Source organism: Buteo buteo, chromosome 21 (assembly GCF_964188355.1).
Source record: "Buteo buteo chromosome 21, bButBut1.hap1.1, whole genome shotgun sequence".
Taxonomy (NCBI): domain Eukaryota; kingdom Metazoa; phylum Chordata; class Aves; order Accipitriformes; family Accipitridae; genus Buteo; species Buteo buteo.
Window position 1 is genome coordinate 232,948 of NC_134191.1, and position 16,486 is coordinate 249,433.

The following is a 16,486-nucleotide window of genomic DNA, read 5'->3' on the forward strand; positions in this document are numbered from 1 at the left end:
TACACACCTACCACTAAATAAAAATATATTTGGTTTGGGTTTTTTTTGATACATCTGAGTCTGATAGTTTCGTAAAGCATAGATTATCATATGCAAACAGAAACCAAGTATGAGAAAAGTAAACCATTTAGGTAATGTATGAACACCGATGTTAACTCTCTGTTTCATGTTAGAACCTTGCTACCAATACACTGTAAATGTTTATCCCCCCTTAAAAACATCTTGCACTGACAAAAGAGAGAATGTTGAATACAGAGTCAGATCTCTAACCATGGTCCCAAACAAAACAAAACTGCACTACAGAACAACAGTATTATGAAGATTTAGGTGCTGACATTTAATGACTATTGTATGAAGTTTTCAGTTATAAGCAGGAAATGAATACATGAAAATATTTTGTTGTAAAAAATAAGATACAGTGCTATTAAACATTGTTTTAAGTAATGTGGAAAAATAAAAGAGCAAGACATAACTGCAGTTCTACAGGCTTTTCCTTTACATTATTTTTACCTTCTTTAATTCTAGCTTTGCAGTTCCAGTTACTGTTAACAGACACTTACCTATTAACCAGTTCTCTGACAAACTAAGGAAGACCATCAAATCAGAAGATGATAGTGGAGGCCTTCTGGTAGAAACAGGATTTATACCTAATTGCTACGATAAAGTGTTTCAGTCCACACTGCATTTACTTCCTGTAAAGCCTGCCTACCAGTCAAACCTACTTCAGTTACAGATATAAATGGTCTCAGTACAGCACAAAGAAAGAGAAAAAAATGAATATGTCCTCACAATTTCAGTGCAACTGTTAATCTAATTTGAGCAAAGCTAAGCACCAGGGACTGAAATTATCTTCATTTCAGAGTTAATCCAGTAATCAACTTTTAGAAAATTTTAACATCTTAGAATAGAGGTATAGAGATACTCAGTTTACTATATGCCATTTACTCACAAACAGCTCTTTCTTCCTAAATTGTAGCTAGTATTACTCCAAAACAAAGATTTTGTTCCACACCTACACAAATGTTTCAAAAAAAATTCAGTAATAAGTCACAATGTACTAGCTACTCAGTCAATAGCTCAGATGCAAGCTGCTCTCAGTTGTTTCAGTGTTTTTCTCCTTATTTTCCTACTTGGTTTCCCACAATCCCTTTCAGAGAGACCCAAGTAAAATAAAATCTTTTAAAAAAATTGATCTTTCATAAAAGCTGTTACACAAGTATTCTGAACGTCTTACTTTTCCACAGAATAACAACAAACACCATGAAACCTTTAAAGTGCCCATGAAACAGCACTGTCATTCTTTACCATGCTTTCTTTATATTATTATTACTAAATGACAAGGGTTTTACATTCTTTTGATTAGTTTAATAGCTTTTTTTCCCCCAAGAGAAGTGTTGCAGCTTGTTTCTAATCTATATGCTTTTGAAAGACATGGAATACACTTTACATAAACATGCCCTGATTTTTTTCCATCTTTTTAATCTTTTTACTTGTAGTATTACATTTTTGTGTCCTTTCCTTGCTCCTCTAAGTTAAAAGAAACTGGATGACATTTTAAACTGCCTAGTAGTTGTCTATACTTTCATTTCACATACCATATGCCATGTTATTAACTGCAGTGCTTGCCAGCAGACGAATGTGGTCTTAAAGAAAGCACCACAGGAACTGGAATTACTTTCTGTCCATATTGTCAGTTCTTAGAGAGAAGTCAGGTCCTGCAGTAATAATTGAGTGTGTCATATTGAGAGGTCACTTCAGGTGAATTTTGGAGCAGGGTTAGGATTTTGCACTGCTCTTGGTTTTCACAGTCTTCAATGTATAGCAGCTGCATATTGTTCTTAAAACTGCTTTTTACAAATATTAATGAATAAAAAATAAATTTCCCTATATGAAATTTATTCAATAAAATTAAAAACTCTTTCTAGCTTATTTTCTGCAAAATTTCACTTCAAAGTACAGCTACTACATGATGAACACCAATGATTTCTTGGATCAACAAGTTTTATCTCCTACAGTCAGAAATACAATTCTCACAAGCAGCAGAGAACAAAACAACAAAATAAGTACAAGAGTACACAGCGACTAGACTTCACCTGGATCTGAACCATACGCTCTCCCAAACTACACTAAGGTGTCTGGTACATTATACTCTTTCATATTCCTGCATGCCTTCTAGAATTTTTTGCCTTTCTTCTGATCTGTCCAAAAACAACTGCAGAGTGCTGACAGGCCTAACAGAGCTACAGTCAGTGTGGGACTTCACCGCTGACCAAGATCTCAATATAAATATTCAGTCATTAATACAAGATGATGTAAATGAGAAAAAAAAAAATATACACACATATAAAGTCTGCTAAATCCATCAGCTTCCACAGCACTTGGTTCAGATTCCTAACGTTCCATTTCAGTGCCCAATGATCTATTTTTCACCACAGTGGCAAGAAAGAGTAATTCTGGAAGCATTTAACCACATTAGAAGAAACCTTAATCCAACTCTGGATTGTCATGAATTTGTATTTTGCCTCAGAAATCTTGAATCTGTTGTGCATGTTCATTAGAATGAAATAAATCTTTGCTCTAACACATAATTGCCTTCCTTTGTAGATATACTTTTTTTTTTTTTTTTTTTTTTTTTTTTAAGATGCACCTTTTACTCACTGGAATGGTCCCCACTGCACAAGCAATACTTTAATTCTGACCACCACCTGAGCATCGTGAGTGCAAGGAATCACTCTTCCCTCTTTCCAGAATAAACCAGCATGTCATCAGCTAAATAAATGCATTTCCAAATAAACCAGTAAAACTGTTCAGAAGTCAGGTTGAAGTGAGATTTTTCTGCAGTTGACAAAGCCTAGAGCAGACAGCGAGCTCACTTTTACTAAGAGACAACTATGGAGAAATGAGGGGAAAAAAGACCCAGAGGATGGAGATCACTAGCTTCCCTCAGCACTGTCCAGCCATGTACCAACCTGAACACAAGGCACAAGGACTCGTACTTCAAAAATCATCTACTAACACTTAAAAAGAGAGATTTAAATTGAATGTGGCATTAACAAGACCAAACTGTTTACACTGTTAAAACCTCAGTCACTCATAACTGTTGACTTCTTCCATGCTAGATATCAGCTTTGCTCTTAAAATTTACCTCGAAAGTTTCTGGAAAATTCTGTGAAAATTTTAAGCATGTGAAATGACAACTTATTAAAATAAAAAATAAAAAATCAGAGCTCTACAACAGTGTCAATCCCAAACATTTAAAACACATGAAAAACCTTAAATCCTGCTTGTATTTTGTACTTCTTGGCCTGCCCTGACTTTTGACCCCCTTTTAGTCCATTGTGTACTTTTACCACCAATACCATCACCATGACTAGAGAGAGGGGTTTTGGCCTATGCCATAGGTAGTCTTACAGCCCACCTTTGCATTGCAATGGTTCTCTCCTTCCACATCTAAAACATCCTTCCCTCCCTGTAACTGTGCATATCTCCCATCTCACCTCTGGTCTACGGTGAATTCAATTTGTTCTCCTGGGCAAGGAGCAACTTCCACAGGGTGTCTTCCCTCCTCTTCTTGAGTGGCAGCTTTGCAGCACATTTTTTTCCTCTGAGGCAGCTATCCCACAAAGGGGAAGAGCGAAAACGTCCTTGTTATCAGCAGGAGAGTTTGAAAAAGACCACCACTAAAATCCTTTCTGAACTATGGCTGGGAGCAGTTGAATGCTTCCTCACAGGAACAGCTGCCTGTGGAGAGGAGCCCACGCTCCTGACAGGAACCGCTGCCTGTGGAGAGGAGCCCACGCCCCTGACAGGAACCGCGGCCCGTGGAGAGGAGCCCACGCCCCTGACAGGAACCGCGGCCCGTGGAGAGGAGCCCACACTCCTGACAGGAACCGCGGCCCGTGGAGAGGAGCCCACACTCCTGACAGGAACCGCGGCCCGTGGAGAGGAGCCCACACTCCTGACAGGAACCGCGGCCCGTGGAGAGGAGCCCACGCTGGAGCAGGGGAAAAGCGTGAGGAAGACGGGGCAGAGCTGGTGTGTACCGACTGGGACCCCCCCATCCCCCATGCACCACTCTGAGGGCTGGAGCAGAGGGGGAAGTAGAGGAGTCAAGAGAGAAGGAGTGAAACTAAGCCTGACAGAAAGGTGCAGCACAATAAAGTGTTGTTTTAATTTTTTGGCTTTCTCACCATCCAAATATCCTAATCTATTTTAGCTGGCAATTAGTTAAATTAATTTTCCCCAAGTCAAGTCTGTTTTGCCCATGACAGTAATTGGCAAGTGATCTCTCTGTCTTTATCTTGACCTACAAGCTTTTTCATCCTATTTTCTCCCCCTGTTCTGACAAGGAGGAGGAAATAAGTGGCTGGGTCAGCATCTGGCTGCAATCAAAGGTCAACTCACCAGTAGACAGATTTAATTCTTTTCTTTGCTGCCAGTATAGTTATTAACCTTTACTTGTAGAGTATCTCAGTTCTCTTTGATCTTTTTCACCTCCAGCATCTTCTATTGATTTTCTCTCCAGTCATAGCTAAAGCCAAAAAGGATCTATACGAGCAGTTTTTACTAAGGCTCTTTCAGAAGTCAGTGTATATAAATTTAGCAAATTTCAGCATTATCTAATACAATATTGCTTATTAAATAAGTTAAGGGCACACAGTATAGTTCTATATTTCACTGAAGTTATTGCAAGAACTGCAGCAAAATTTGTCCCAATCTTGATGCAGCTTTCTTCACTGCACTTTTTGTTGCCAACCTTAGTGAGCATGGTGGAGCTACACAGCAAGCAGGATTGCATGCTGCACCAGAGCTCAGAGTAAAACTGCTGCAAGGCCTTATCTTGGTGGCAGAAAAAAGGAAGAACAAGGAGACAACTCTTCCTGTCCTCTAAACCTTTCCTCAACTTTCCAAGCAGGAAGCAGAGAGAAGGACAGCAGCAATTCATCTCTGACTCTAGCATTTTCCACTCCTCCTTTCAGTCAGAGACGTGTTGGTAAGTAGAACAAGAGGAATTTGTGAAAAGGGAATGAAAGAAGATGGACAGCAACTGAAAGAGACACTAAAGAATATATAAACATTTGTTATCTTTAATTTGGTGTATCACACAGAATTTTGGAGTTTTGGTGGTTTTCAGCTATTAACTAACTTTAAATAAGCCCACAGGCAAGACATTTGTCTCACTAGAGCACAGGCAGTATGTTTGTGTCAGCTACTTCTAGAGACATCCCCAAACCCAGCAACAATAATAAGAATAACAGCCTGTTACTATCACAACCAATTACTTGTGAGGTGCAAATTTAACATTTCCAAAGTTTCAGTAGTTATGGAAATTAGTACAACACTACACAACAGAACTCAGAATTTGTTCACTATTTTTAAACACAAGAAACAAACTAAATCACACACTCAGAAGTTATGAGATACCAATATTTTTATTTCCATAAAATCATAATACTATGAAAGCATGTAGTTTTAACTTATGATCACCGCTTCCCCCCTCCCCTCCCCAAATCCTCACAGCTATGAATGTATACCTTGGAACATTTTTGCAAGATAACACTAAGCAATCTTATTTGTTTTATTTTCAAATTACTGTGCAAAACATTCAATACAGTATCTGCAGGCTTTGCTTAATAGGATATACAATTCTCATTACTGCATTTTCATTTCCAGTACCACTTAGATAGAGGAAAAATACACCTTTAAAGCATTTCTGTATATGTTGCTTTCCAGCAATGTCAGTAACTGATTCAGTCATTGGCAACATTCAAAACAATACAGAATTACTGGCAACATTCAAAACTATACAGAATTTTGCTTTTAACAGACTAGACCACTGGTCTAAGTGCAATATCCTACTTCTCAAAGTATCTCAGAGCTTAGACTTTAAACAAAGAAATAGAACATGTATGCTCAAAAGCACAATGATGTAAACAAAAACACCCTTTCTCTTGACCACTAGATCAGTTAGGCTCCAAAGCAAGAAACCTTCAGTGCAACATCCTCCCATAGCAAAATTCTCACAATGCACAAAACCCTGAAAGAGGAAGCCCTGCTGAAGCAGGCTGTACACTCAGGTACACATCCAACAAGGTGAAGAAATAACATGCTTGGAAATTATCGTCAGTGCACACCTGCTTTATGGGCATAGCATCCCAGTGATTGCTGGTCCCTTCCATTCTACTCCATTATGCCACAGCAATCCTTTCACAAGTACACATACATTTGGTTGCCAATATATACTGTATTATCAAGAAAATCCTTCAGAAACCAAAAATACCAGTTTATGGAAGCAAGGGTTTTCATTTTTCCCTTGAGCTACCAAAGATTATTAATAGATATTGAAAGGATATTGCAGATCTTTAATTGTGCAGGTTTACCTAAGAATCTTCGACAGGACTTGTGGGGCCTTCAGACATGCATGTTCCTACCTCCAGTCTTTCCTCACACAAATTGCAAACTTACTTTGAGGAGAACTCTGTTCATATAAAAAACCCACAAGGTAGCGACAAGTCAGAGGTACATTATTAAACACAACACTGGGGCAGAACACTTTAAAAGGCCAAGAAATAATAGCAGTAATTACACAGGCAGGAGAAGCAACCTTCCTAGCTAGGCCACCTGGCTGACTGTCGTACAGCAGAAGGGCACAGGGCATAAAAGGTTATTGCTGCAGCACCTATGAGCCTCAGTGCAGAATCACATTAGTTTTCAATGCATAAAACCAGAAGAAAGACAACCTATGTCAAAAGAGGTTACGACATGAATAAGTATAGATGGAGGTGAGCAAACCAGTAAATAAGCTGCACTATGGAGTCTATCCCTCTAATTTATCAGTTCTAAGCCAATTGGTAAATTCTCTCATGCACCAAGACCACTGACAAAGCTTTGTCATAATATCTAATGCATCTTTGCCCATGGCAGTTAAAAACAAAGAAAACACCACACCCCCCAAGCACACTCCTCCACACTTCCAAACCTGAAGTAGTGAAAAGGGTTGAGAAGGTTTGTTGTCGGGAAGTGACTTATCTGGTAATCAATTATAGAACAACTACTACAGAAAAGTGAACAAAAGCCAAAACACAAACACCTAGGAAAGCTGTTATTGTGAGTCCTTGAAAAGTCCTGGCTTTCCCTATGCATCAACTGAAAAGTTCAAAATTTCAATCCACTCCAAATACTGACAGCCAGAGATCATAAAAGCAGAAAGGAACAGATCAGCAGTCAAAAGCTACAGAAACGCTGGACCTCTCTGTTAAGAGGTGTGAGCAAGAGAATTTGCTAGTGAGCAGAAGCAAATGAATTTAAAATATATTTTATTATTAAGGAAAAATAACACACTATTTCACTGAAGAGCTCAAAACAGTCATCACTATAAAAATTTCTATACAAAGCAGAAATTTAACTGAAGGCATCCTAGTCTACTTCCTCTCCATTCCATATATTTTGATGTTCCTGCTCATAAAGATAACTCTAAAAATCAAAAGCATATTTATTCATGGTGGGATTCTCCTCTAGCTTATTCAGCAAGTGACAATCTATCACTGAAGAGTGCGCAACTGAACATAACCATTGGCAAGAAATACTAGGCCTTGTCAGAGAATTTTCTCACCATAAGATTGAAATACTTTTCTACCCAACCATGAACACAGCTGGTGTGAAAAAAATAATTAAAAGATAAAAAATTGATTACTATTCTGATGAAAACATTTTAGGATAGCAAATAAAGGACAAAACTAAAGATTCAGTTTAAATTTGCTTACAGCAGTGATCCAACAGATGCACATCTCACAGTTTAAAGCCACACTAACAGCATTTATTCCCTTAAGTGTACTTCACTTTAAAAAAGGTGGGCTTTTTTGCCAAATCCTCTATTTAAAAAACACGCAGTGCTCATAGATGCTGCTCCATCAAGTCATCATACTTGATTTATAACGAGGAAAACATATTCCTACCCTAACATCTAACCTACTTCTACAGTAAGGCTATTATGAGAATTTTGAAAATCCTGAAAGGTATCTGTTACAAAAATGTATTTACATTTTAGTAGTATGTTTTATGAAGTAAAAAAAACAAACAAAAAAACCCACACCAAAACTATCTGCTTTTGAAGGTATGTGCATGTCCATATTTTGAGAATTTTAAAATTCTTCATATATTTAACATTACAGTAGTGAACAAATACCCAAGACATTTTTTGAAACATTTTCATTTGTGTTGCAAACACATCTGTACATCATGTGCTTTAATGTTATTAACTGCAGTTTTGTGACAGTAAGGCTGTAATTCATAGACATAGCTCTTAATTTCTCATGTCTTGCCACAAATAGCCAGTTTTAACAAAAAAAAAAACAACCCCAAAAAATCAGGGTGCTGACTGTGAACCTCTCAAACAACAGCACCTCGTGTTTAAGTGATTATTGTCTTCAGCTGCTCCCTCTTCCATACATTTCCTTTCAGGAGCTATTATCACTTCATATCTTCCAGTTTTACTGTTCAACTGACCACTCCTCAAGTTAGCTTCTGTCCAGACTTAAGAGAAACTTACTGGAAGTAAGTATTAAGACCATTTTGATAGGGGTGGTTAAGAAACAGCTACACACAGTTACAACAGTGAATCAGGGTCACCAGTCAATGTATGCTACCCTCAGAAAGCAATGACAAGCACTGAAAGGTGGCAAGCTCTTAAACTACCTTGGCTGCACCCAAACCTGGCTCATGCCTACAATAGCCCCTTCGGAGGCAGAACATACCTCACTTACAGCCAGCTCTGCCAGGAGAGCCCTAATCAGTGACACCAACTTTACAAAATTAAGGAAGAACTCAGGACTGTCTGGCAGTGGCCTTTGTGAAAGCCGCCATACACTGTAAGCCTACCTTTGACTCTGCATCTTTAGTAGGAAACCAGATACACACGGAACATCAGCACCCACCTGTGCACATAACAACCACCTCCAACCAATTAATTCAGGCTGCAGAGGAGCCTCGCGAGCGAGGGCTATCAGGGGCTGCCTATGGAGAGGGGCAGCATCTTCCCCCCACGGTTTCGGAAGGGGGAGCCTGGGCAAGGGCTGGGCTCCTCCGGGCTCAGGTGCCTGCCCAGCGCCCCCTCCCGCCGGGGCGCAAGGACAGCCCCGCACAGGCCTCCGGGCCCGGGGCCGCCCCCTACGTGCGCAGGGGACACCGCCGCTGCGGGCGCAACCGGAGGGAGCGGGCCGGCGGCGCGCGCTGCCCGCCCGAGCGTCGGCGCGGAGGCTCGGAGCGGCTCAGGTAGCCCCTCCCCCGCCGCCGTCCCCAGCCCCGCCCCGCGAGGGGGATGGAGGGGGCCGCGGCCGGCCTGGTGCTGGGAAGAGGAAGCGGGGAGACGCTCTCGGGCGGCGGCAGAGGCAGGCGGGGTCACGAACTCTGACCTTTCACAGGGGCACGGCACACAAAACAAAACACCACCCCCACCCCCCCCCCGCGCGGCCCCGTAATACAGACCCGGCCCCCCCCTTCCCCTCCGCGGACCCCGTTACCCCCTCACCGCCGCCGCCCTCACGGGGGGAGGGAGGGCCGCCGCTGGGCACCGTCACCCAACACCGGCCCGCCTGGGCCCGGGTCAGGGTCACCGCCAGGGCACGTTTGGCGCCAATTCCTGAGGTAAAAATCGTTTTTTAAAATTGAGGCGGCCCGGGTGGGTTTCTTTCTTTGGGGACAGGAAGAGGGAGGGGGCGCGGGGAGGTGGCATCGGGGCCCTGTTCGGGACACCCCCGCGAGCGGCAAAGGGGAGGGGTAACGCTCGGTTTAAGGGGAGGGGGGATTTTAAGGCTCCGGTATTTTGCTGGTAAGCGAGAGCCCGCCGTGCTGTAGGCTGGCCTACAGCTCCTGGAGAGAGAGGGAGAGGGAGAGAGAGAGAGGACCATTGTGAGGTGCTGGGTCGATCCGGTGCGGGAGTCCCGTTGCGGAGCCGCTGGGCTGGAATGTGGGCCGCCTGAGGTCGGAGCCGGTCCGGTCTCGGTGAGAGCAGTCTGCTGTCCGGGGGGTCGCAGGGGCGATGGTCGCGGCGATGACGAGCTCGGGATACGGACACAGAGAGAGAAGATGGAGTCTGAGCGGGCGGAGGCGGCGGCTTGAACCCGACCCTTTTACCTTTGCCACCGGGAGGGCGGAGGGGAGGGGGCGGCGGGTACTTTGCATACGGGGCTGAGACCGCCGCCATCTTACCGGCCGCTTCCCTACTGCTATGCCCGGGCCCCTCATAGCCTGACATAAGGATATACCGGAGGGGAGGGGGAGGGGGGCCTAATGGCGGCGGCAGCAGCCCCGCCTGGGACTTGGCCGCCAGCCAACGCCGCCATCTTGTGCTTAGTCGCGTCCCTCGGGTGTTTTCCCTCTTACTCGAGAGGTGGGGCCACCGGCCTTACGGGCGGTTCCCTCAACCAATCGGTGGCGTGTGTGGGAGTGCTGCGTCTTCCATGAGGTCATTGGCTGAAACAAGAGGCGGGAGGGAGGGGTGTGGTTTCATGGCGCGCGGGGTGGTAGCTGCCCCAAGATGCACCAGTAGTGGGCTGGGCGGAGGGTCTTGCGTGTCGGTGGGCCGCGAGGGCGCCGCAGCCAATGGTGGCAGGCGGCGAGCGCGGCGGGAAAGAGGCTGCCCTCAGACGCGACTCGAGACAGGCGGCGCGGGGTACAGCGGGTCTGAGGTGTAGGGGCTGCTTCTGGCCGGGGCTCGGACCTCGTTATTGTCTGTCGTATCAATTGCTGCAAGGATTCCTACCGGCTTCTTGCCACAGTGACTGTGCAACAGGGGTTCCCAGCAGAGCCTAACCTGCGAGTCCCGCCTTTCCTGTCTCCCCCAGACTCCCGCTGAGAAGGGTGCTGGCCTGCTGCTTGATATAGCCGAGTCAAGCACGCGGTGTGAAGAACACTGTTTCCTTAAGACAAAGGAACAAATTTAAATAAGCTTGAATTCGGCCTTTTGCCATGTCATCCTAGTAGGGCCATACCCATAGAGTATCTCAAATGGAGTGTGTGACTTTCTTCTGAGATTTCACTGCAACTTAGGGAGAGAGGATGGTTTTATGCCATATTTTGGACAGCAGCATGTCTACGTGCACTGAGTTGGCTGCCACCCTATTGCATGGGAAATATTTTCCTGGTGCTCCAGGTGCCTCCCTGCAGTTTTTACGTTCCATCTTTTTTGTTGGTTTGTTTGCGGGATTTTTTTTTTCTTACGAACTTTGCTGCTCAAGGGTTTTGCTAGGAAGCTGGTTTTGCCTTCTGTCAACATTCTGCGAGTCAACGTCATTAACAAGCTTACTTGGCGTGGCTGTATATGGTCTCTGGGCTTCCGGTTGGATTTGATCAGCTAGCCTCAGCTTATTGCTGTTTTGGGAAGATGGAAAGTACAAAAAACCTTGGTGGATAACAACACCAACAGCAAATCTCTCAGAGCTGTACCACAGCAAAGACTGCGTTGGGTCTTAGAAGGGTATTCTTATGAACAAAATACCTCATCTTCAGGGCTTCCTTCATCTTAAAGCACTGAGAAAACAGCATGTTATGAGCATATGGTTATCTTCCTTGCTGAACATAAAAAATGAATTTAAAATAAGCGAAAACACTGAAAAGGAATTAACTGAACAAATGAGAAACCATCCACAAGCTGCAACATTAAATGGGTCTGGTGGAAATAGTTCATAAGCTTACTGTGCAAGTTGAACACTTGAATAAAAATTACAAGCTGTATGAGGAACTAGCATAAATATGATTTCCATAGGGAATGTCTCAACTTTGATTATGCATTGTTACAAATAGTCTTCCATTGACATACGCAAAATAGTTTTCACATTTAATTTACCACAATATGATTTACTCTTTTTAGCTTAATGAATTTTGACATTTTCAACAATGTTAGCTTTGTAGAAGTTGCATTTGAATGGGGAGGTTGGTGCTAGAGACATGCATGCATATTTCTGTTACATGTATTGCTATTGTTCATAGTATTTTTTAATTTTATGTTAAATGATTGCTTTGGAAATACCAACAGAAGGCTTTCAATAAAACATCAATTGAGCCAGCATTCAGGAATGCCTTTTCATTACCTGCACCTGGGTCAGAATCTGAACTCTGGCTCTCTAATGAGCAAGTCACAATTAAAAACTGAATGCATGAATTTGAAATCTTTATTAAACTTAGCCTTGGAGAAACACAGCCCTAATAGTGATCATTAAAAATATATTGGAAGTGGTTGGTTTTTTTTCTTGTTTCCTCCTTTTTCTCTTTGCTTTTTCTTTTTTTTTTTAAAACCCTGAAGAGCATTAAGTTGAAGGTACAGGCACTCACAAAGGGATAAAACAATTCTGCAGTATTTTCTCTTCAGAGTGGTAATGCTACCACATTATAATAAAAAAGTAGTTTAGGTAATAGAAAATACATTTTAGATGTGACAGTTTATTTCCCTTATTGTGCAAGATTACCATAAGAATATGGATAAACATGGCAGTTTGACGGAATGACTCAATAAAAATTTGCTCAAAACAGTATTCTTAGATTGCTGTTTCCTTGTTCAGCATGTAGTGTAGAAGCTATCTGTAAGTTTTCTCTTCCCTTGAGTTGAGGAAAGTACCTTAGAGATCTGTGAATTCCACAAACTGCTTTAGAGGCTTTATAAAGTAAAAGAATAACTGTCCCTCAGCTTTTTTAACAGTATGGTTCCAGTATGCATGTACTGTACATATATGTGTGTATATATATATATATGTGCGCACACACATACACGCATCCGTGGCATATTTTCTTATTTTTGAGATATGTCAAACAGTATTGTAAATTGTCAAAAAGTCAGATCAGAGCTTTCTTTAATAATAAGGAAAAAAAATAACTTTTGTGCCTGATGGACGTTGCTGGCATCTTTTCAAACAGGTTCTCTAATGATCTTGTTTCACCATGGCAACCAACATGGAGGTGCTGGCTCAGCAAGTAGTGGAGACTCAGCAGGTGGCTGAGGTGAGTGACAGATGATATCGCAACAGTTGGTATATGAGATTTTGAAATGAAAAACATATTAGGGAATCCTTGCTGTTTACAATTAAGCATAAATGGGACAGAAAGTCTTTATAGAACAGTATTGTTTTACACTTGGGGACAAACAAGAAACCAGTGCAACCCATATGTGGTTTGTTTACCTTCATTCTGGTGGCCCCCATATTAGGAATGCAAGTAGGAAATTCAACATGAACTATAGAGAAACTTGGCTGTATTATGGATTGTTTAAAAAAATAATACAACAAAATTTCTGGTCATTTGATCATTAGCTTGGCCATTTTGGACATGAAAGGTTTCTGCTTATCTCTTGAGTTGTCATCTAAGTCCAGAACAGTGTTTGAAGTTACCTGTTTTACTTATGCACTATATTGAATTTACAGTAGCGTGATTAATTTAATCAGGCTTTATATTTTCTGCTGACACGTATGAGAAAAAGAGCACAAAATCTACTTAAAGTGATGTCTTGTCTTGATGTATATTCACTGAAGCTTGGATGCTCAACAGCTAAAATGTCTAAAGCAGCTCGTAAACAGTGAAGCTACATGTGACAATGGCCTTGGAAATAACCTATTTATTTCCTTCCATATGCAAACTACAGTCAAAAAATAGACTAGAATTTTTGTATGGTTAAAATAATTTGGTTTAATGTCCTTCAGATTTACTATGATTTATCATATGATTACATAATTAAGGGATTTCATAAATAACAAAGGGCAAGTAGGCCAAGAGATGTCTCTAGACAAGGCCACTTTTCAGACATTAGTTGGGGGGGGGGGCGAACTATTGAACTAATATTACACCTGGATATTAAAAAATATTTTTAGTTCAAGAAGAAGCTCTATATATGAAGGAAGTATGTGCGTCATTGTGTGTTCAGAAATGCATTCGAGATTCCCTACTTAGAGCAATTTTTTTCTAAAAAATTTTGGTTCTTTTTAAATAGTGTGGAAAATGGCCTACTGAGTATCCTGGAAATAACATCTAAAGAGTAGTTTCAAAAAACTCTAAAATTTTACACTGAAAACCACAAGTGATTTTTCACTCTAGTTTGCTATAACAGGTATCAAATTTGTCAAGCTGCATTTTTTTAAAAACACTTCCAAACAAACTTGGAAATAAAAACCTGTAATGGAAATACTGGCAAACCTTATACTATTTTGGTAGAACTTGAGTGCTATAATCACATCTAAGGCACATAAAATATGTGACATTTGTAATTCCTCGTGCAGGAAATGCACCGTGGTAACATAGTGTGATGGTTGTATCTTGCCACTGGAGAGATCGCTCCATCTCAAGAGTGTATGAAGCTCTGTGATTTCTTCCTGGCCGGTGGGTAAATAGAGGGCTTCATCTCTTTATAGTATTCAACTCCTCCTTAAATTATATGCCTGTCCACTGCATAACACCATGAAAGCTTTGTTCATGGAAAAACAGTTATAAGCAGCATTATCTTATTAAGAATTAATTAATGCTATTACCATGTTAACGCTGAACCATTTCTTTATGAATGGCTGACTGCCTGCTATTTGTGTGTTCAGTCAGATACAGTTTTTAATACAGGTAAACACATTACTAGTTTTCATGAAGTATGCTAAAATTCTGTATTTGTACTTAACTGTTTCTCAAAGTAAGTGTAGCATATCACTTGGCACTGGCCTTAAAAAATGAGAGGCTTTTTTCAGAATATCGTATTTTTCATCGATGAAAGTTAAATGGAAGGAGAGAAAGAGTCACTAATCATGCACTAAATTTTAAGTTATGAATGATGAGAGACAAGTTGCAAACAGGATAACTTAATGCAAATAGTGGCAGGTTTAGCTATATCTGTATCATTTTTTTGACATAATTGCTGCATAAGTAGTGCATGGGTTTATTGAGAACTGTGATGCCAAGCACGAAATCAGACTGTCATGCAAGTAGGCCATATGTTGTTTTTGTTTTCCATGAAACTGTGAATGTATTACAGAAGTTACTGAGTGTACTCCAGTATTGCCTGTATTTTTGTACTTACTCTATTTTTAGGACTTTGTAAAATTGTCCTTGTAATGGTTGCAAATGGTTTCACTGCTGTTGCTTGCTTCTGCTTTATAGCAGTGTTGCTTGTTGCATTTTTCCAACTGTGTATTTCTGAACAGATTGGGTGAGAGAGTTCCATTTTTAGTGTCTGCAGTTGCCTTTACTTACAGTTCATGAGGTTGGAGAACAGAGAGCAGCTAGGGGATTCAGAGGAAATTTCAGCAATCTTCCTCACCCTGAGTAGCTTTTGAAAAGCACAGAAAATACTTTAACCTCAATACAAAAATAAGTAACGCAGCTTTTCTCAAGTATTTATTTAGTAGTGTCACTGTGCCATATATCGGTGGCCCAGGTCCAGTCCCAGCACCAACTTAGATTTGATTTGCATATCGTGTAAGAAAAATGTATTTGGTTATGAAGTGGTGATGTATTCCCTGTGCAGCGCCTTAGTTTTTAATGCAAAGTTTTTAAACAGAACTGTCACTGTGGGGAGGAATAAGGGCTATTTCCTCTTTCCAACATCAGCTCCGATGTGACCAGGAAGAACTTTAAGTAGTTGCTAAAACTGTCCCCTTCCGGCTCTGTGACAGCCACAAACTATTCCCAGTGTATCCTTTTTCTCTGTTAGAGGCTATAGGGAGATATAGGGAGAGAGTCACAGGAGATGACTCTATTGAGCCCTGTGTTTACCAGGATCTTGTTTACGCCAGTTGCATTGCTGGAGCATTTCAGCTGCTTTCAGTTCCCTCAGTGCCCTGATAAGAACCTATCAAAACCTTGAGCCTTTCTGAAAGTATGTTTTGCCATGGGACTGAAAAAATACTGGGTATCTTTGTCACATAAAGTATTTTCTCGACCCTCTTCAGATCTCTCTGACACGTTACATCATAAGTCATTCGGCAATTTAGGTTTATGTCCAGATGATGCACAGTGTGCTGAAAAAGGAGAGTAGAAACACTGCTGTTCTGATGGAGTAAGTTTTTGCTTTGTTGTAAGAATTAATGAAGTGTAAAATAAGGCCATTTATGTTTAATATTTTATTATTATCATTGGCCATTTTCTCATTTTTGGATGAATTTTCAAGATGGACTTTTGATGCTGAATCTTCTCAAACTATTTTTAGTTCAAATACAGCTTTTCTCAAGTTGCTGTTAATTGCATAAGACCCAGACATACCATCAGCCTGAGAGGTATCTCATGCGAAGTGCATAATTGGAATAATGAGATCCTACATGGCTTATGCAGTTTAGCAGCCTCTGAATTTATTCAAGCATTCAGGAATGCTACCAGATGTGGCATAGCTGCTGGTGTAATATAGGTATTGGGTTGTTATGTGAGACATAGTCTGACATTTTTTAGGATGCAGATATGCCAAGAATTGCGGATTCTTCCATGACTGTTGCCTTCATATGTCTCACACAAGATCTTGCACCAACATCTT

At 41.3% G+C, this 16,486-nt stretch overlaps 1 protein-coding gene across 6 annotated transcripts in view; it reads left to right on the forward strand.

The window, feature by feature from the left end:
- Nucleotides 1-8,898: 8,898 nt before the first annotated feature.
- Nucleotides 8,899-16,486, forward strand: part of NR2C2 (nuclear receptor subfamily 2 group C member 2) — a 49,079-nt gene continuing 41,491 nt past the window's right edge. For 2 of the 6 annotated variants that reach the window (XM_075053414.1, XM_075053411.1), the window contains exons 1-3: nucleotides 9,590-9,642; nucleotides 12,907-12,990; nucleotides 14,259-14,358. Coding sequence is in view for 2 of the 6 variants with exons in the window: in XM_075053409.1 (XP_074909510.1) it covers nucleotides 12,931-12,990 (60 nt within the window). In the remaining 4 variants the exon portion in view is untranslated. Of the gene's footprint in view, nucleotides 9,643-9,894; nucleotides 10,000-12,906; nucleotides 12,991-14,258; nucleotides 14,359-16,486 lie in introns of those variants that run through there. The other 4 variants (XM_075053412.1, XM_075053409.1, XM_075053410.1 and 1 more) reach the window with 4 other exon arrangements.